The sequence below is a fragment of the Nannobrachium achirus genome (assembly GCF_963921795.1).
Source record: "Nannobrachium achirus genome assembly, chromosome: 14".
NCBI classification, from domain to species: domain Eukaryota; kingdom Metazoa; phylum Chordata; class Actinopteri; order Myctophiformes; family Myctophidae; genus Nannobrachium; species Nannobrachium achirus.
In genome coordinates, this window is record NC_137821.1 from 34244420 (window position 1) to 34264921 (window position 20502).

Here is a 20502-nt window from a genome sequence, read left to right on the forward strand (position 1 = left end):
TTGGTTGGGACTCACAAGAACTGGAGGAGACAGTGAGCAGGCCATGTGCTTTGCGGCTATCTGGATGACGGCCGGCCTTACCCTTGACCCTTTGACCTTTTGTTGACATTTCCTTGACCTCCGAAGGCTTATCTGTGAGGCTATGGGTGAGCTAAATAAAAAGGCATTATTGAAAAATAAGGCTACCAGTCTGGGGTGGGGTGGGGGGGCGTTGGTTGGAGGAACCCAGACTGAGCTACATTCCATCTTTGACATATTTTTTTTTTAAATTAAATTAAAGAAGAAGAAAAAAGTGAAGGAAAAAGAAAATGTTTTAGCTTATGGTGACCTCCTTTTTTTTTTTATTATTTTTATTATTAGGGCTAAAACGACTTTCTCTTTACAACTTAACTTTCCCTCTCTCTCTATCTATCTATCTTTCTCGTACAGACACCCCCCCCCCCCCCCCCAACCCTTCTGCCAGCAGTGTTTTTTCATTTCTTCTTCTTGAACAGGCTCTTAATCTTAGAGGAGGAGCGCTTCATTTTCTCCCCGTTGTCGCTGGAGTCCTGGGACGAGGCGCTCTGCATTTTGTGCTCCTTGCCGCTGCTGACGCTGCGGCCCTCCGAGTCCAGGGAGGTGAGGGAGGGGTAGCGCCTCACGCTGCCGCTAGGCGGCAGCATGCTGGCGGGCAGCGTGTTGAAGCTGCAGGACTTCTCCAGCGTGCCGTTGACGCCCTTGCCGCTGCCCGGCAGGCCGGCGGTGGTGTTCTGTCCCTGGGTGGTGGTGAAAGGCATGCTGTGGGTGAGGTCGGGCGACCCTTTGCGCACAAAGGCGTGGTGCTCCAGGGAGGGCGAGGACGAGGTGGAAGGCGGGCCGGAGCCGGGCGCGGGGGGCAGCTGGGGCGGAGGGGTGGAGTCCCTGAGGCCACCGCTGCCGCCGCTGCTGGGGACGGTGGTGATGATGCAGGAGGAGGAGGCGGAGGTCACCGTGGTGGACATGGGGAGCTCCTGGAGCTGGCTGAACAGCAGCATCTCGTCGCGGGAGATCTTCCGGAAGGAGGTCGTCTCGGCCGCCGGCGTGGAGGCGCTCCTCTGCTTGCGGCCCAAGGAGGAGCTGAGAGAGTCTACGTCGGAACCGCTGTCCTGGATGATGTCCCTGAGGGAGGAGGGGGAAGAGGAGGGACACAAGCATCAATATACGATTCACAGATTCTCAGATTCAACTTTATTGTTGAAAAAGTCGTGAAAATGTGTGCAAATCTTTGAATATGATATGAAAATACATATTATGTATTTTCAAAGCGAATGTTTGTAACTCAAATTTTGCTTCTGGGTGATCCCTGGAACTAAATATTTTGAGATGCGGGTCCGTGGCCAAATAAATATAATTTTGGGGGTCCTTCACATGAAAAGGTTTGAGAACCACTGACATAGTAGTCTCTCAAGAACAGACTAACTGAGCTCCAGTTAAGTGAAAAAGACCCTTTCTTTGATGATGGCTAGCCAGATTGCTGACATAGAAACATAGGGTTTTTCAAAAAATCTTAGAAGGATTCAAAAGACACTTATAGAATCGGGTCAAAGTTTTTCACGATTTAAAAAAAATAGCAGATCTACAAGCTCACAGCGCAGCACTCGGTGCCGCGCTGTGAGCTTGTATATCTGCTATTTTTCTACCTGAGCCAATAATTTGGAGTCTCCGCCGGGCATAAAGTTATTGGAACATGAATGTGACAAAAAAATAAATGAATCAAGGGTTCATGGGATGCGTAATTAATAGAAAATAAGTAATTTCTTGGGTCAACTACTCTTTTACATGTGGAAACTGTTCAATGGTATTCAAGACAGACACATTAACCACAATAACCCTGGTATCCCTATTTAAAATGTTCAAAGTGCATTATTATTATTATTATTTAATGCTTTCAATCAAATAAGATGTTCAGCAAAACTTTCCAAAATAGCACGAGTGTGTAGATCTGCTATTTTTTGAAATTATTTGAAAATGTGTGCAAGTCTTTGAATATATCATTTTCATAATCTAACCTTTGTAACTCAAATCTTTGCATCTGGGGGTCCCTGGAACAACATATTTTGAGATGGGGGTCCGCTGCATAATACCTATAATTTTGGGGGACCTTGACATGAAAAAGTTTCAGAACCACTCATTTAGAAGAAGGATTTAGAAGCATTAATAGAATCCGGTCAAAATATTCAAAGATTAAAATAATGGTTAAAGTGGTTCAAATCTATCGTGACACAGATGCATTCCCGGTCTAAATGGGTTAATGCAAATCTGTCAGGCTTACATGTCAATCCAAAATTGCAATTTGGATTAAAAAAAAAAGAAAGAAAGGATGCATACAGATTACACAGTAATTAAAGGTAGGGTAAGTGATTTCACTCAAGTTTCAGTTTCAGTTTTCATGTAGGTAACAGGCGGGGATATTCCTCCAATCATGATCAAGTGGGGGCAGGCCTTGGGTGACCCCCCCACTCGACCATGATTGGAGGAAGGCCCCACTCTATCCTGATTGGAGTCAAGGTAAATAGGAGGTAGGGACATCACGTGACAACAGGGATACGCCATGTCCAGCCATGAAGCTCACCATGGGTGCCAGTATCGCAAGACTATCCACCGTTTCCTGTCTGTGAACCAAATCTCGCGATACTTCGGAGACAGAAACTATTATTATTTACTGTTATTATTATTATTTATTTATGCACTGTGCACATCGAAAAGCAAGTGATTGTAAAAATACCTTTGATATATGTTCTTTTATATTCCTGAACAGATTATATGACAAAGGTCTCAGTCGTTCATAAATAGTGTTTCTTCCAGGTTTGTTCATGAGCTGATCTAGCTGGCTCCATCATTCTGGCACCCATAGGAGCGTCATGGCCGGTCCCGGCGGTCACGTGGTTTCCCTTCCTTATATTTTAACTTCCTTGATTGGAGTAAAACCTGTCACCCAACAGCTTTGGTGGAGCAACTGAAAGTGCCTTTTTTTCTCCTCGCAGGGGATAAGGCTAAAGTCCAAATATGGACCAAACACTCTATAGTAACCAGTACTATCAGAACATAGACCCATTTTGTTATTTATTTTAATGAAATGAAATCACTTACCCTACCTTTAATGAATAAATCAGTGGATCACTGCTACATCATACGTACCCCCTGCGTTCCACGTTGAAGTAGTGGTATTCCTCCAATGCCTCGGGGTGGTAGGAGAGGGGGGAGCTGGCCATGGACAGTAGGTCAGGGTCCGGAGACATGAGTGACGACTGGGGGCTCAGCAGGCTCCGGCGGGAGCGGCACAGGCTGCTGTTTCGCGTCAGCGGCGGGCGGATCAGAGTGGTCGCTGCACGGGGACAGACGCAGAACAATGATGAGGAGGACATGGTGTCAGAACACAAATGTCCAGGGGTAGGGTGGGGTTTAACGGCAACACAAAACCTTGTTGTCGGGTGGAGACCTTGTATGTCCAAAACCTTCCCTTTTTTGTTCTTTGTAAACGATTTAAAATAGTGAAAATAGCCGATCTACAAGCACACAACGCCTCGCATCGCGAGGCGTTGTGTGCTTGTAGATCTGCTGTTTTCACTAGGTTTGTGCGTCCTGTACGATGAAGCAGGGCTTTACTTTACGAAGAAACGTATACATTTGAAACTCGAAGATACAAGGTTTCTGCCTGACAGTGACGAAAAGAGGATGACTAATGGGCCGTCCACACCTAGCACCATAAGCACAAGTATAAATATATTCGTTCCAACTATAATATAGTTAACTCCTTCAGAGAAACAAGGATACGTGGACAAGATGTGCCGGACATCACAGCGACATCAGAGCATGATGTCAGAGCAGCAAACCCATAGACTGTAAAAATGTGTACATGTCTACACACGGACAAGCTGTGACGTTTCTCATAGTAAACTTGCGCCCCACTGTACGTACGCAATAACAACCAACATCAATGTGGAATGGATGCTCACATAATTATCTTTATAGTTATACTTATAGTGCTTGGTGGCCCTTAAAACGTATATGCTTCGGTGGAAGAAAAGAAAAGTAGTGTTGGGAGAATCACATATTCTAAATTGATTTGCCAATGCTTCTTTCTTTTTTTAATAGGCTATGTTATGTATATTGCCATGACAAAGTCCATCCACAGGCAGATACAAACCACACACATACTACAACACTGAAAACAATACCAGCTACACTGGTACTCATATGGGAGTCGTATGGCAACATGACTGGTGTCTTGCACGCGCGCGAAGGCGCGTGTGCAAGACACCAATCATGTTGCCATACCTTAGCTTTTTCTGTTACTGACGCCACTACGTCATCACAAAATAATGTGCTTCCTTTCTCGGTCCGGGGTCCCTCCCATAGAGTCTCATTCAAGAAATTATTTTCTTATTTCCAATCAAATGGCTACATTTGGAGTGACCCGCCTCACACAGCGCTGCACCTCCGACATTTTGCATTTTGTAAACAAACATGGCAGTCACCATTCGCAAATAAAAGGTTTATCTGAAATCAACGGCATCTCAGAACTTAAAAAACAGTTTGCACTTTGGGAATTTCTGTCTGGAAAAGACGTATTTGCTGTTCTGCCGAGTGAGTAGCCGAGTGCCGCGCTGTGAGCTTGTACTGTAGATCTGCTATTTTTGAAAAATCTTGAAAATATGTGCAAAAATTGTATATATATTTTTAAAGCAGACATTTGTAACGCAAATCCTTCTTTCTCTTGGTCCCTGGAACTAAATATTTTCAGATGGTCAAATACTAATAATAATTCTAGGGGGTCCTTCTTGACATGAAAAGTTTGAGAACCACTGACAGAGAAACATAGGTTTTTCATTAAACTGTTAGGATCTAGAAGAATTTTTTTCCAGCTTAAACGGGTTAAGAGCGTCTGCTAAATGCTTAAATTGTAAAATGTAATAATAATTGTAATCCAGACTCACTGGAGAACTGGGAGATGAGCGGCGGGGTGTCCTCGTCCAGGTCGTCCACCCCTCCGGCGATGGGGTAGGGAGGCACGGAGACGCGCGGCATCACCACCCAGCTGTGGTCTGAGTAGAGGCTGGCCGTCAGGCTGGGCAGCCCCGAGTTGTGCACCACCGGGAAGCAGCACAGCTTCTCGATCTGATGCCAGCGGTGGAGCCGCTCCCTCAGGCACGCCGTCACCTCCGACAGAGACTTCCTGGGTGGGGGGGTTACGTAGAGTACATGGAGTGTTTAGTGTGGAACCATTTCAGACCGCGTCTCCCCACAATAATCATAGTTTGACCCCCCCGTCACCTGGGTACATTTATTTTTGATCTACTGTAGTTTGGGCCTGGGTGACCAAGTGGCGCTGTTGAGCGGCGCGCACACACACACACACACACACACACACACACACACACACACACGCACGCACGCACGCACGTGCACACACACACACACACACACACACACACACACACAGGGAATAACTTGATGAATTGAACTGCTCAAATCCACCGGTCACTTTAAACTGGGTTTTATTTTTAATTTTAAACGATGAAAAATACCAATTAATACCTCGACTTCTAAGCATAAATCAGGCTTTTTTTTTTTATTATTTTCTTTTTTTTTACAGCACATCTGATTAAGTTAGCAAGGGGGTCTATAATACAGCACTACTAGGCCTGCTGCATTCTTTCCCTCTACACCTTGCCAAAAAACACTTTGCTGAAAAAGTTGTCAACCAACAAGCTCACAATGCAATGCGGTGCGCGTGAGCTTGTAGAGCGGCTGTTTTCCCGAATGCCCCAGAATAGGGGCACCGGGGTTCATGTCAGGTTAATTTGGGTCTAGCGTTTGTTGCCTCACACGGCGACAGCAGCTCAACACTCCACTTGAGCTGCTGTGGTCATATCGACTGCCTTTTCAATACCTTTTGCATTGACAAGGTGACACTTGTAATAGAAATTGATATTCAATAACACACAAGGACCCTTTCGGTGGTTATCAGTAATCAATGACAAGTGTGATTGACTTCGCATTACTGAAAATCAATGGATGAAGATCCATGAATGTGGCCGATAAACCACATTGTTCAGGTACATGTCTTCGGTGTTGAGGACTATTGATTTGCCTGTAGTCAGACTTGTACTGTATGCGTGTGCACAGGGGCGTCACACCAAATTCTGGGCCCTGGCTACAAGGATTCACTGCGGGCCCCCCATGAATGTTAACTATTGAAAAATAGCAGATATACAAGCTCACAGCGCGGCACCGAGTGCCGCGCTGCGAGCTAGTAGATCTGCTATTTTTGAAAAATTGTGAAAATGTGTGCAAGAAACCCGTGTTTCCAAGTCAGTGGTGCTCAAACCTTTTCATGTCAAGGACCCCCAAGATGATATGTATTTGGTCACGGACCCCCATCTCAAAATATTTAGTTCCAGGGACCCCCCCCCCCCCCCCCCCCCCCCGGAAGCAAAATTTGAGTTACAAATGTTCGCTTAAAAAATACATATTCAAAGATTTGCATTTTCAGGACTTTTCAAAAAATAGCAGATCTACAAGCTCGCAGCGCGGCACTCGGTGCCGCGCTGTGAGCTTGTATATCTGCTATTTTTCAATAGCTAAAGTTACTAGGGCCCCTCCACCTTGGGCCCTGGTAACTCAGTCCCACTTTCCTACCCCTTGTGACGCCCCTGTGTGTGCATTCATATAATGTGTACGTAGACCTCTTTGATTGATTGAATACTTTATTAGTCAGTAATGTAAACAGCACAAGGTTCAGCCTGACATTTAGGCTAAAAGGATAGCACAAAAATGGTGGTGGTCCTATGAACCAGTAAGACGCCATAAGGGCGAGAAGTAACCTCAACCTAAAGTGCGAGGTCGTGCACATGGGTGCATGGATCCAGTCGTCTCCATGTATGGATATCCAGGTTTTGATGAGGTCAGTGTTGTGATCTTCATATATGGAGATCCAGGTGATGATAGTCAGCAGTCTTGATTTGCAAGTGAATTCTATCTTGGCCATGTATGGAGAGTCTATACATGTATATGGGCATTGCCAAATATGGGCTTAAAGGTGATACACCATGACATTTCACTTTTCCTATTTTAAAACCTTTTTTTGGGGTCCCACTAGCACCTTCTATCCTCACAAAGTCCCATTACTGACCGTTGTGTCTTTCTCTGGTTTTGGGAAGGCGGAGGTTAAAAGCATCCCACGGGTTCTCAAAAAAGGCTGTCCAGATTTGCTGCCGTCTGACGTCAGCGATATTTTTCAGGCCAAAGGTGGTACTGCAGCTGAAAATGCTCTGAGAGCCATTCAAAAATGAGAGAGGCTCTCTATTCAGGAGTGGTAATTTAGCCTCAAACCTTTTGAAAAACGTTTTTGGGACATAAACAATATGACATAAATACTTTTTAAATGCATGGTGTATCACCTTTAATACATGGGTATAGTCTTGACTGTCAACAATGTGATGTCAGAACAGCTATAGACATCGAGGCGTTATGGAAGGACTGGCGGACAGGATGTGCCGGTTTTCATAGTAAACTGCGACCTACGGTCGCAATTAAATGAATCAACACAGCATAGAAAAACACAATAACACATGCGTTAAAAGGTGTGTACGTGAATATTGCATTCCTTACTTGGCCTCCAGTATCTTGTGGTCGACCTCGTCCAGTGATGAACTGTGGGCTACGTGAAGCGTTCCAAACACACTGCCCCTCTTTTTCTTGATTTTCTCCGCCTACAAAACACACACACACACACACACGCACGCACGCACGCACGCGCACACACACGCACACACACACACAACCAAAACTAAATTAGATGAACAAAATAACCATATGGATGGTGTCAAGGAAACACAAGGTTTCAAGATTTTCTTAACCGAACGAAAGACGTCAAAGAGATAAATCACGCACTGTGTCGTGAGTCAACAATAAACACTTGTGCTTTGATGAGAGCGTCTCCCGACACTGAGTGTGAGCTACGTGAGTCCCTGTGTTAATCGTTCAGAGCTCATAATTCCTTCCAGCTGCACGTAACAAAGACAAAAACAAATGACGCAATTAAAACATAATTTGGCTGAATCATTATGAATAACAAATGAGGGAAAAGCGGAGGCAAGGAATTAGTTTATATTCCCTCACATGCTCAGGTGAGAACTCAATTAAGATTCAAATGTTTGTGGTTCCATTTTGAAACCGCATGCTTCACGCCACAGTGAGCGCCGAAACCCTTTCAATCGGCGTGATGCAATTGAAACAGAAGAAAAATACTTCATAAAATGTCTAGACATTTTGATAACGTGGCTCTAAAGACAATGAGATCACTTTGTCTTTATCTTTCCTAGGATTATGATGTAACTGTCTGGAGAGAACGGCTGGGGTCTGCATGTATGAGAAGTCCACGGCCCTACTGAGCTGCCTTTTAACCCCTGAGCCCTAGCATCCCTATTCTGGGGGGAATGTGACTCGTTGAAAGCTTGTAGATCAGCTTTTTTTGTCTAAAAGATGTGAGATAATAGAAAGGCTACATATAATTGTAGGGGTCCTTGACATGAAAAAAGTTTGAGAACCACTGACATAGAAACATAAACGTTTTTTTCAGAAAACTGAAGACATTTTGCAGAATCAGCCTCAGGTCTTATTGGGTTTAAGCAGAGTGATGGCATACAATTGCATTATTGCATAAAATCTAGCAGCACATAAGGCACGAGGCACACCGGCTCATTTCACCCGTGGTGCTTTGGCTTTCCTGTGCCGCGGGGCTGAACAGGCCGGCGTGCTCTCCGCTACAGGCCACAGCACAGGGTTCTGTTTGATGTTCTGTGCCTCACGCAACGGACGGATGTTACACAACAAAACATGGATTATTCTGTTTGATCAGTTAAGTCCATTCACGGAGACCATGTGGAATGGCAGCTTACATTACTGTAAGCATCAGTCTCATGGATGTGATCAGTCGGGGGAGAAGAAAAACAACAACTCACTCACAAACATGTCCCAGATTAAGAGCAGTTTAGATAGGTTTGATGATGTTGGGCTGATTTGTCATTGCATAATACACTGTTTTAGGCTCAATAATCAAATCTCCAAATAATAAAGCCATACATGGCAATACGAGAGCCAATCAAACACTGGTCCAGATACTGTACATTTTGTGAAGAAATCACTGATTAGCCCATTGGTTCTCAAAGTGGGGTCCGGGGACCCCCAGGGGTCCTTGAGGGAGTTCCAGGGGGTCCCCAGCTAAATGATAGTTACGGTAGGAACCAAATGTACCCTACCGGTATATGGGTATGTAACTCAGAGAGTCTACAAATGGAACCAAATGGACCCGTTAAATTAACATTGATTTCACAGTATAAATTGGGGTCTCAGAGATAGAAATTCCATTCAATGGGGGTCCGTAGCCTAATGCATGTCAAACTGGGGGTCCTTGAAATTAAAATGGTTGGTCGTCACTGAAAAAAGGTAGTCGACAAATATTTTTCATCATAGTTTTAGTTGACGGAATTAACACTTCTGTACCATTACCCATATGGTACATTGCTGATATACCGTAAACACAATAGCCTAACATAGTACTCTAACATTACTCATATATACAGACCAAAAACTACTGTATATACTCTATGAGGGCATATTTGCTCATTGTGCTGATGTCGGCCATGTCTGTCCAGTCCATATACTTTACTTAACGCCTTAACTTGTTCTTCACTTTATAGAGTACATTTATTTACTCATTCTTTATGGTGGTAGAAAAGGCTGGCTCGTGCACCACTGTAGAATCTCCCATATTTGTACATTTTGGCAGAATTCCAGCAGCTTAGCCGAACGCACTTAATTTTATCCTTGAAAAGCCATTTCCCAGCAAGAGTGAAACACCAAGTTTGTTTGGTTTTCTTTTCTTTTTTAGAGACAGGGAACCAAGGACAGACAGGGACGAAGACATGCAGCATAAGGTCTCCAGGCAGAATCGAACCAGAATTGTCAACGTTTCGCTCCGAGTTATGTGTTTCTTAATGTTCACATCCCCCTCCCCGGGCACCGTGTCGGATGAACACAAGCCCGTCATGGTGCCATTAGACTCCTGCACCCCTCATTTACTCAGAGTTTTGTAAATTAACAGCGCACTGGTGGTGATTATGAAAAACACATTTTACACCTTTACAATTTCTTCATTTTAACCACTTTAACTTCCATTTCATGTTTTCAAAATGTATTAACAAATGATTTGAAAACAGCCAAAGTCTATATAGGGCTGAAGTGGTTAATGTATGTTTTGTAATAATATTTAAAATCCACGAAGTAACTAGTAACTACATTTTCAAATAAATGTAGTGGAGTAGAAGTAAAACTCTTGGAAATTCGAAATACTAAAGTCAAGTACAAATAACTCAAAATTGTACTTACTGTAAGTACAGTACTTAAAGGTAGGGTAGCTGACAGGCGGGGGCCTTCCTCCAATCATGATTAAGTGGGGGCAGGCCTTGGTGCGTGCAAGGCCCGCCCCCAATCGACCATGATTGGAGGAAGGCCCCTTCTATCCTGATTGGACGAAAACTTGTCCCCCTACAGTTTTTGAAACCGCTTTTTTCTCCTCACAGGGGATAAGGCTGAAGTCCAAATATGGACCAAACACTCTATAGTAACTAGTAGTATTAGAACATAGACCCATTTTGTTATTATTTGAATTAAATGAAATCACTTACCCTACCTTTAAGTAAATCTACTTAGTTACTTTACACCACTGGTCTTAATGGGTTGAATAGGAAAGCATTTTGGCAGAAGTACCTCCTCCTTGGCGATTGCCAGCTGCAGCTCGGCGCTCTGTTTCTTGATGTTGTAGTACTGCACCTCCACCTCGTGGGTGAGCTGCAGCCACATCTGCAGAGCCTCCGGCACCGACCACTCCGACTGCATCTCCTTCTCCGCCCGCTTCAGGGCCATGCGCACCTGAGTGGAGATAACAGCCACGGTTCGAGGTTCAACAAGCAACTTTATTTGTCAGTAATACCAATTAGGGCTGTCACAATTATTACATAATCGTCTAATCGTGATTTTTTGACATAATCGTGATTATTTTTCATAATCGTCATAATCGTTTCCATGTTGAAAAATGTTCATATATTTAAAAAAAGGTCAAAAATTGTGGAAATAGCAGATCTACAAGCTCACAACGCGTCGCATCGCGACGCGTTGTGAGCTTGTAGATCGGCTATTTCCACTATCAAAGTTATTTTTTAAGTAGTAAGTTGTCAAATATGTCAGTCATTTCTTTGTATATTTAGGTTATGTGTCATATCTACCATGTACAACTTCAAAGCCTAAAAGCCAAACAGAAATGTAATTATCAATGACAAAAACACAATTAAATCGTTAATCGACAATTATTTGAGTGACAATTAATCGTCATGTAAAATGTCATATCGTGACAGCCCTAATACCAATTACAAAGCATGAAAAGGCTAAAGTCGACACAGCGGCTACACAGTCTCAAGAGTTAAGACGTTACAAATTCTCAGTAACAAATGTGTTAAAATATATACTACATAAATACCTGTACATAAATTCCAAAATTACCTGGAGGTGCATGACAGAATCTGTGAATATAGCAGCCATAAACAAAGATGTTCTAATGTATATATTATGTGTAGACTAACATTTCTTCACAACTGTGTACTGTATATTGCTGTTTTTTTTATGTGACCCACACAAATTCTACTACATCATTTTATTGTATATCATCGCTGTCGGGCAGAAACCTCGTATCTCCAAGTTTCAAATTTGTAAAAATTTTGTTAAAGTAAAGCCATGCTTCATCATACAAGACTGTCGCACAAAACTAGTGAAAATAGCTGATCTAAAAGCCACAAGGCGTTGTGTGCTTGTAGATCGCCTATTTTCACTAAGTACAAAACAAACAGTTTTGGACATACAAGGTTTCCACCCGACAACAACAATATAAATGTTGCTCGGGCTTAAATCTTAAATTATTTATTGTTATTTTTGCTTTTATAACGTTGATGTATCAAAACCAGAGACTTTTACTCTTGTGTACTCGTACATAAGACGTAACAATACAAGATGTGAATCTTGAGGAAGGAGGGAGTTGCAATAGTCTCCAGGCCTCAGTCATGATAGATGACTGAGGCCTGGATAAGGATCTGGGCAGACTCCTGGGTGGGAGGAAGGAACTGATTCCATCGGATGATGTTGTAAATAAACCTAAATTAACCTACAGGATCGAGCGATCGGGATCGCTGCAACGTGTCTCTCCTTGGAGGACAGACCGTCCAGGACCTCTCGAAGGATCTTGACAGTTGGAACAGGAGCCACCAGGGAGTTGTCGACGGAGCCGGAAAGATCCTACAGAGACCTGCGGGACTTTCCAGGGAAGAGAAGAAGCTCAGTCCTGTCTGCGTTGAGATTGAGGTGGTGAGAAGACATCCACTTTGAGATGTCAGCCAGGCATGCATCTTCAATTTCGTGCGGCAGAGGGAAGGAAGGACAAAAACAGCTGAGTGTCATCAGCATAACAGTGGTAGTAGAGCTTGCGAGCAGAGATGACAAGAGCCCAAAGATTTTTTAGTGTCGAGGGAAAAAGGAGGGGTTGCCCCCTCCTTTTTCCAAAGTGCAGACCCCTGTGTCTGTAGCTCTCCTAGCTCTGTGAACATCCGTGGTCCCAAACCGTGACGAATCTCACATCCAGGGGCGCTCGGGTGCCCCTGCTCACCACCACAGAGGTTGTGGGTCAAATCCGCCGTGGTGCATCCGGCTTTGTCATCTATGCCAATACAATTGTCCTGTGTTCGGAGGAGGGAAGCCGGGGCGGGGAGGAGGGTGATATTGGTCATTGTGTGTACTCCTACGGGCTGGGGGCGGCACCTGTCAGCAGGGAGTGTTGGGCAGGAGGAGTAGGACGAAGGCTCTACGTCCTCACTGGCAGGTGAGGCAGTGGGATACAACAGCAGTGACAACACAGAAATTGGCATAACGACTACATTGGGGAGAAAATATTGGCTACTCTAAACTTAAAACAAAAAACAACAAAAGCAAAGGAGAGAAAAAACAATCTCAATCCACTGAAAGTTCTCAGTTGCCCTCAGTCCCACCGTGTCAACTCTCTTGATTGATTAGTTGATGTTTTGCATTGACAAAAATGCATAATACAAGACCATATCGTTGTTGTCGGGTGGAAACCTCGTATCTCCAAGCTTCAAATTTGAATGTTCTTTCGCAAAGCCCTGCTTCATCATACAAGGCTATCGCACAAAAGTAGTGAAAACAGCTGATCTACAAGCACACAACGCCTCACACCGCGAGGCTTGTGTGCTTGTTGATCTGCTGTTTTCACTCGTTTAAATCATTTTTAAAATGACAAATGCTAAACGAACGGTTTTGGACATACAAGGTTTTCACCCAACAATGACGATATATTTATACATATCTGTGAAAAGAAGCTTGAGAGCTGATTTCCATTGTGGTCTTGTAACCGTTGATTGTGTTCCCTCACCTGTACTAGTTCCTCCTCTGCGTATTTGAGCCGGCTCAGCTCGCTCTCGGCTCCCTCGCGGAGCTGGCGGAGCCTGTGGGCCTCCCTCTTGGCCCCGCAGATCTCGTCCATCATCTTCTGCTCCAGGGTCTGCTTCTCCACCGCCACCGTCCGGTTCTCCTCCTGCGCCTTCTCCAGCCTGGGGGAGGGGAGGGTGAGAGAGAGAGAGAGAGAGAGAGAGAGAGAGAGAGAGAGTTGTTGCATAGTATTGCTTTAAAACCATTTAAACCCCAGCATCCGTATTGTGGCGGAAGCTTTCACTGAAAAATGCAACGCAATCGGCTGAGACAGAAAACTGAAAATACATTAGCAGAGATCCCTGAGGGACTCCACCCAAACATATGGGGATTAAGTGGTCAATGAAATGTTTAACCCAATCAGATATTTTAGATAAATAACATGGTTTTTTGGTTTTTAGGCCAATAAATGGGTAACTGCATGGGCAACTGGCAGCCCAGTCCCCACCTTCACTTAATGCTGTCCGGTGGTCAATATCCGAATACTGATTTATTATTGATTTCAGCTGTTCCAATACTAAGTTTAAATGACCCATTAAATCTAATATAAGTTCAACATAAATTAAATGCAAATGTTACTCAGAATAATAAGGGTTAATATCCCTTTACTATTATATTTGTGGCTCTGGGCTATTTGAGTGATGGGGTCAGCTTTATTTTGAAAAGTGTGTTCATTTAGATTTTTTGGTTTTTTTCTGTTTTTAAGTTTATCTCATTCCCACAAGTTCCTAATTCGTGGGAACAAGAAAATATCAAGGAGGGGAAAAAAAAACTTTGGTGGAAAGAAAGAAAGAATTGACAAATATTTGTCATCTTGATATCATTTTTTTTTTAAATCTTGTTAAAGGGATAGTTCACCTCATTTTTTTTCTATGGATTACTCACCCCAAGGAGACTTGAAATCATGGATTACGTTTTCGTTTTCGTCACATTCCTAAACCAATAATTTGAGGAGACTCCATAGGGAACCACTGCTGGTCATCAAATGAATTGCTTAGGAATGCGACAAAAACAGATTCGAGTCTCCATGGGGTGAGTAATCGATAGAAAAAAGTGTTTTTTTTTCTCAGCTCACCGGGTCTGCAGCTCTATCAGGCTCTGCTCTGCACTCTGAAGGCTCTCCAGGTCCTTCATCATCTTGGAGATGTGAATCCTGCTGGACTTGTTCTGCACGTAGGCGAACCAGCAGCCTCCCACACCGATCACAATGGAGATCATCAGGATGAAGTCTTTCATCCAGTTGTGCTGTGGACCTGCGGATGACGGGAGAACAACGGGCGGGATTTTAAAAAATCACAGTTTTTTGTTATGCCCAATTCCCAATCTGTGACACCACACCAACGCTCTGTTTCCTTTATGAAATATCTGAGACTAATGGGGGTTATTATGGAAGATGCTTCAGAACGTGTATTCCATTGCTGTGTGTTTTGTGCGTGTGTGTGTGTGTGTGTATCTTAGCTAGCTTGAAGTCCAGTTTAAAGTCTAATTGTCTAATTTAACAGTCAGATAATCAAATTAAATTATCTTTTGTCTCAGAGAGACTTGGGTGGGACGGGCCTTTTTAAAAACATATCACATGCAGCATTCTTTATTTTCTGTGCATCTTATTAAGTCTTCATTATAGTGTAGATACTTACGTAGCGGCGGACCAAAGAGCACTGCATCCAATGCCTTTAGGTTGAGTTTCTGTTTATGTCGTTGGTCTAATATCTTCAGCTGTTGCGACATAAAAGACGGTTCATTTGCCGCCATTCTGAAATATGGGCAGAAAATATGAACCGTGAGTGAAGTTGTTACATTTGAAATATCACTTCAGAAAAATTCAGAAATCAATTAAATCCCTATAGTATCATGGCAGTAGCGAAAAAAATTATAATGTGCAACTCCACAGTAAATACACAAAAGAAAATCATCTTGTCCTGGTCAAATTAAAAATAAATATTTATCTTACTGACAGAAGTGGCTTATTTGAGAGGGGATATTTACCCAGGGAGGGATGTAGTTTACAGTTTGGATAAGGTTAGAGTTAACTTTTCAATTAGACAAGGGTCAGGGCTCATTTTAGGCCTAAAGGATTAGGGAATAGGGAATAGAAATATCCCCCAAGGCTGTGCATCTGTCAATAATGTGAGCATATGCATGTTTGAGATGCCCCACGAGAAAAAGAAGAAGTGTGGGAACCACGGCTGAACAGTATATGTGCTTAGGGCTGTCACAATTATTACATAATCGTCTAATCGCAATTATTTGACATAATCGTAATTATTTTGTGATAATCGTCATAATTGTTTAGATGTTGAAAAATGTTTATATAATATATAAACATTTTTTAATGTTTGAACATATTATGTTCAAACATAAAAAAAATGTGGAAATAGCAGATCTTCAAGCTCACAACGCGTCGCGATGCGACGTGTTGTGAGCTTGTAGATCGGATATTTCCACTATCAATGTTCTTTTTAAAGTGTAAAGTTGTCAAATATGTCCTTCATTTCTTTGTATATTTAGGTTATCTGTCATATCTGCCATGTGCAACTTCGTTAATCGCAATAATTTGAGTGACAATTAATTGTCACGTAAAATTTCATAATCGTGACAGCCCTATATGTGCTATTTATATGTTCAACAAACACATTTCTGTCTTTCTGTAAGTCAGTCAGGCACTCAATCAATCAATCAACCAGTCTATTCTTTCTCTCTGTATACATACTATATAGTAGTATATAGCAGTGGTTCCCAAACATTTTTAGCTTGTGACCCAAAAGAGAAATGAGACGTTTGCCCGGAACCCAAACTAGTGAAAACAGCAGATCTACAAGCTTGTAGCTTTTCACTACTTCTTCAACATTTGTTTTCTAATTTATGGAATTTCTTAGATTTTTCTTTTATTTATTAATGATATTACTTAGAAAAATAATCGAATTATTTTCATATACATGATAATCATAGCTTTTTGTGGATCTTTTTGAAATAATAATTAAAAAACAAAATGTAGGAAAATTAAGGGACCCATAAAAATGGGTCAGCAGCCCACAAATGGGTCCCGACCCAGTGCTTGGGAACCAGTGGCCCTAGTATATACAGTGCATATGCATGTATCATTGACAACACCATCTGCCCTTTGCTTATTTTTCCCAGGGGTGGTGGTGGTGGCGGGGGTGGTGGTATCCGCCACCACCATCTTAAGGAAGTCGGAGACAACATGGCAGTCCTGTGAAGCTCTCCCACACACCCCACCCCACGCCGTGACATCACCATCATGAGTCAGCACTCCGCGGGCAGAGCGACCGTAACGCGACACCCATACCGGGCCCTCACTCCTCACTCCTCGTGGCCCCTCAACCTCCTCTCATCCACCCACCCACCCACCCACCCCTCTACCACCACCACACACACACACACACACACACACACACACACACACACACACACACACACACACACACACACACACACACACACACACACACACACACACACACACACACGCATACCTCCTGTACGCCCCACATCTCTGTTCTCTCATGCCACGCATACAGTTAGCTCTCTGAGTCACATTCCTCATTCCTGTAAGGTTATCCCAAACCTCCGCCATTCCATTTCTAGGCTTTCTCCTGCACATCGCCCAGATGACTTTGTCAACCGGCACGGCGCGTTAACGTCTTTGTTTGGCGGCTACCGGCACATTGCAACCACACATTAACACCGTGGCTCTCGGGGTGGGGGTCCAGGGACCAACAGGGTTAGAGGAGTAGTTCACCCCAAAAAACAACAAAACCTTGAATTCATGGTGATTATTATTTTTGGTCACATTCTTAAGCCAATAATTCGATTGACCGGCGGAGAATCCTACCGGAGACGTTAGCAGCAAATTATTGTCTTAAGAGTGCGACAAAAACGAGGGTGAACTACTCTAATTGAGGGGGTTCCAAATGGACCATTGAATTAAAAATAAAAAAATTCAAAAAGTTTCAGAACCACTGCATCAAAACATGTCTCAGCAGTCACTCAGTACTAGTAGTACATTTGTTAAAGTCCACCTCCCACAAAAATGCAAACCGTGTGTGTGTGTGTGTGTGTGTGTGTGTGTGTGTGTGTGTGTGTGTGTGTGTGTGTGTGTGTGTGTGTGTGTGTGTGTGTGTGTGTGTGTGTGTGTGTGTGTGCGCGCGCGCGCATGCTGTGTGCAATAATCTTTACCTCTGCATGCATTAATCTTTCCTGCAGTTCTAGTTGCTTGTGTTCCCCCTTATGACCAGCAGTGGGCAGCATTGATCAGAATAATAAAAATCTGATGGCACCTCTGGGAGTAATAATAAGGTCCTACAATGGTGTTATCTGCCATAAATCCAATTTATAAACCACCAAATACCCGGAGAAACAAGCTCACAAAACACATGAACCTGAATGTCTTCCAGAAACTTGTAAACGTGTACATTGAAACTGGCAATGAACAATTTGCAAGAACTTTGTGAGCAATTAGACCTGGAACGCATCTGTGTCACCCTAGATTTTAAGCCCTTTAACCATTATGTTATGCCCGTGCTGCAAGCTTGTAGATCTGCTATTTTTGAAAAATCTTGACAAAAGCAAACATTTGTAACTCAAATCTTTCTTTCTCTTGGTCCGTGCAACAAAGTATTTTGAGATGGGAGGTCCACGGTCAAATACATATCATTCTAGGGGGTCCTTGACATGAAAAGTCTGAGCACCACTGATATAGAAACGTATTTTTTTCAGAAATGGGTAAATAAATACGTATATTGGCATTGCTTATCATCGTTGTCGGGTGGAAAACCTTGTATGTCCATAACCTTCCTTTTTGGATATTGTTTTAAAAAACATTTTAAAATAGTGAAGATAGCCAACCTACACTGCGAGGCGTTGTGTGCTTGTAGATCTGCTATTTTCACTAGTTTTGTGCGACAGCCTTGTATGATGAGGCAGGGCTTTACTTTACGAAAAGAAAAAATGCAAATGTGAAACTTGGAGATACAAGTTCTCTGCCCGACAGTGACGTTATGTAACTATTAGCCTCGGTAACCCAGGCTTTTATTTCGGCGATAGGAAGAAAAATAAAAGCCTGGGGTAACCTGCTGCAATTCCTGGCATAGGAAGTGGGAGGCGGGCCATGGCACAGATTGTGAACCAATAAGATCCAGCGGCTGTTTTCAGCCGGTGAATCCGCCCCCTCTAGACCAAAATCAGCCTGTGTTAGGGAAGGCTATGTAAATATTAACTCATACAGTGCCGCCGGCCAAAAGGGGCGCTAGAGTGCCAGAAATTTCTCTATAGACCTTCGCTCTAGCTTCCGTCGACACTGTCCCAAGTGCCTTGGGATTTCACTCCAGCCAATGCTATGCGTGACGAGAGGAGGAAGCTAGCTGACACGTAGCCAAAATGCTAACCCATTTAGAAGCCCGATCTAAAGCTATTTCAGTCGCAAAAAACTTTTTCTTTGGGTCTGGGAACACAATCCGGAGAAAATCCTGTCTAAAGATGTGATTTATTATTGGAGTGGGCCCGTGTATGGCCGAGTGTTGGCCTGGACCATGGATGGACGTTTAGACCGGGGCTTCGTTGAGGCCTCAGATTAAATAATTCATTTTATTAAATATCCCGAACTAGTTCGGGATAGGCACCCTGGAATACGTCGCGCCACCGACAGTATATATTGAGTTTTTTTGGGGGGGCTCTAAACTTTATTTTAAACCATTTTCAATGGAATAAATCGTCGGACCATCTAGCGTCTCTCGTTGGCTAGCGCTGGACGAGCAAGGACCACCCACGTTGCTCCAAGCAGCTCAGGGTAAATAAAATAGCAAATAAAATATTGTATTGGATTGAAATAAAGCCGAAATTGTTCGGGATAGGCACTTATAGGGTTAAAGTGAGAGGCTGTGTGTGTGGTGTCAGGAGGTGAACCGTGCTAACCGTGGTAACGTGTTCCCAGTCACCCGAAAGTCTCTGAAGTTGCGCTCGTACTGAGGCAGCTCCACCGAGTCCTTCAGCCACTCCACCGCGTTCTCCGTGGTCCAGTTGTGAACTGGATATCCATGGAAACAAAGAGAGACAGACAGAGAGAGAGACAGAAGGCAGAGTTAAACTACATCATGTTTACGTTTCAGGTAGCGCCGGGCGATTATTACCCGATGTTGCACTTACCACGTAACTTGACCCTATAAACAGTGGTGGAAAAAGGATACTTAAAAACTATCAATACTGCATTATAGGAATTCAAAATGCACTTGAGTAAAAGTATGAAAGTGTTGGCATCAAAATGTTTGAAAATAGCCAATCTACAAGCCGATCTCGGCTATTTCCAAAATATTTTTATACATTCGAAAACTTGAAATGGGACATCCTGCATAATGAGTTGACTTTTACTTTTGGTACTTTAAGTACCTTTTGTTACCAATACTTTTGAATTCCGGACTTTTACTTGTAACAGAGTACTTCTACATTGGTGTATTACTAAAACATTTGAGTACTTTCTACACCACTGATTATACATAGAGATCATCAGCAGAAGAGAGGGAGAGTCCGTGAGTGAAGAGCATCAATGTCCTCATCGCTTTATCCCCATTATTTCGCGGTATTTGTACTTTACTTGAGTATTTCCTACTCCAATACTCCACCTCCCCCCCCCCACTTGAACCACTTTATCCTATTTCCTATCCTATACAAAAGATCTGAGCATGTAAATATTCTTGAAAAAAATAATAAAGATTTAAATGCTCAGATCTGCTATTTCTGAAGAAAAAAAATCAATTGAAAAGATCTTGAGAGATTCCTCCCTCCTTCGTCATAGAAATGTAAACTGTTTCGTGAGGCGAGTGCAGGATGAAACGCGTACTGTGGTGGCGGAAATTCATATGAGAGTCATTATGGTATTGATTGATTTAATGTACAAAGTGTAAATTGGGTAGCGGCTTA

At 43.1% G+C, this 20502-nt stretch overlaps 1 protein-coding gene across 1 annotated transcript in view; it reads right to left on the reverse strand.

Moving 5' to 3' along the window:
• Positions 1 to 473: 473 nt before the first annotated feature.
• The window catches only part of stim2b (stromal interaction molecule 2b), a gene marked incomplete at both ends in the record, with an annotated part of 81062 nt that continues 61033 nt past the window's right edge, over positions 474 to 20502 (reverse strand). The window contains 9 exons of the mRNA XM_080741536.1: positions 474 to 1137; positions 3157 to 3343; positions 4956 to 5194; positions 7633 to 7733; positions 10792 to 10953; positions 13514 to 13691; positions 14645 to 14822; positions 15207 to 15322; positions 19501 to 19612. Coding sequence (XP_080597662.1) covers positions 474 to 1137; positions 3157 to 3343; positions 4956 to 5194; positions 7633 to 7733; positions 10792 to 10953; positions 13514 to 13691; positions 14645 to 14822; positions 15207 to 15322; positions 19501 to 19612 — 1937 coding nt within the window. The remainder of the gene's footprint in view (positions 1138 to 3156; positions 3344 to 4955; positions 5195 to 7632; positions 7734 to 10791; positions 10954 to 13513; positions 13692 to 14644; positions 14823 to 15206; positions 15323 to 19500; positions 19613 to 20502) is intronic.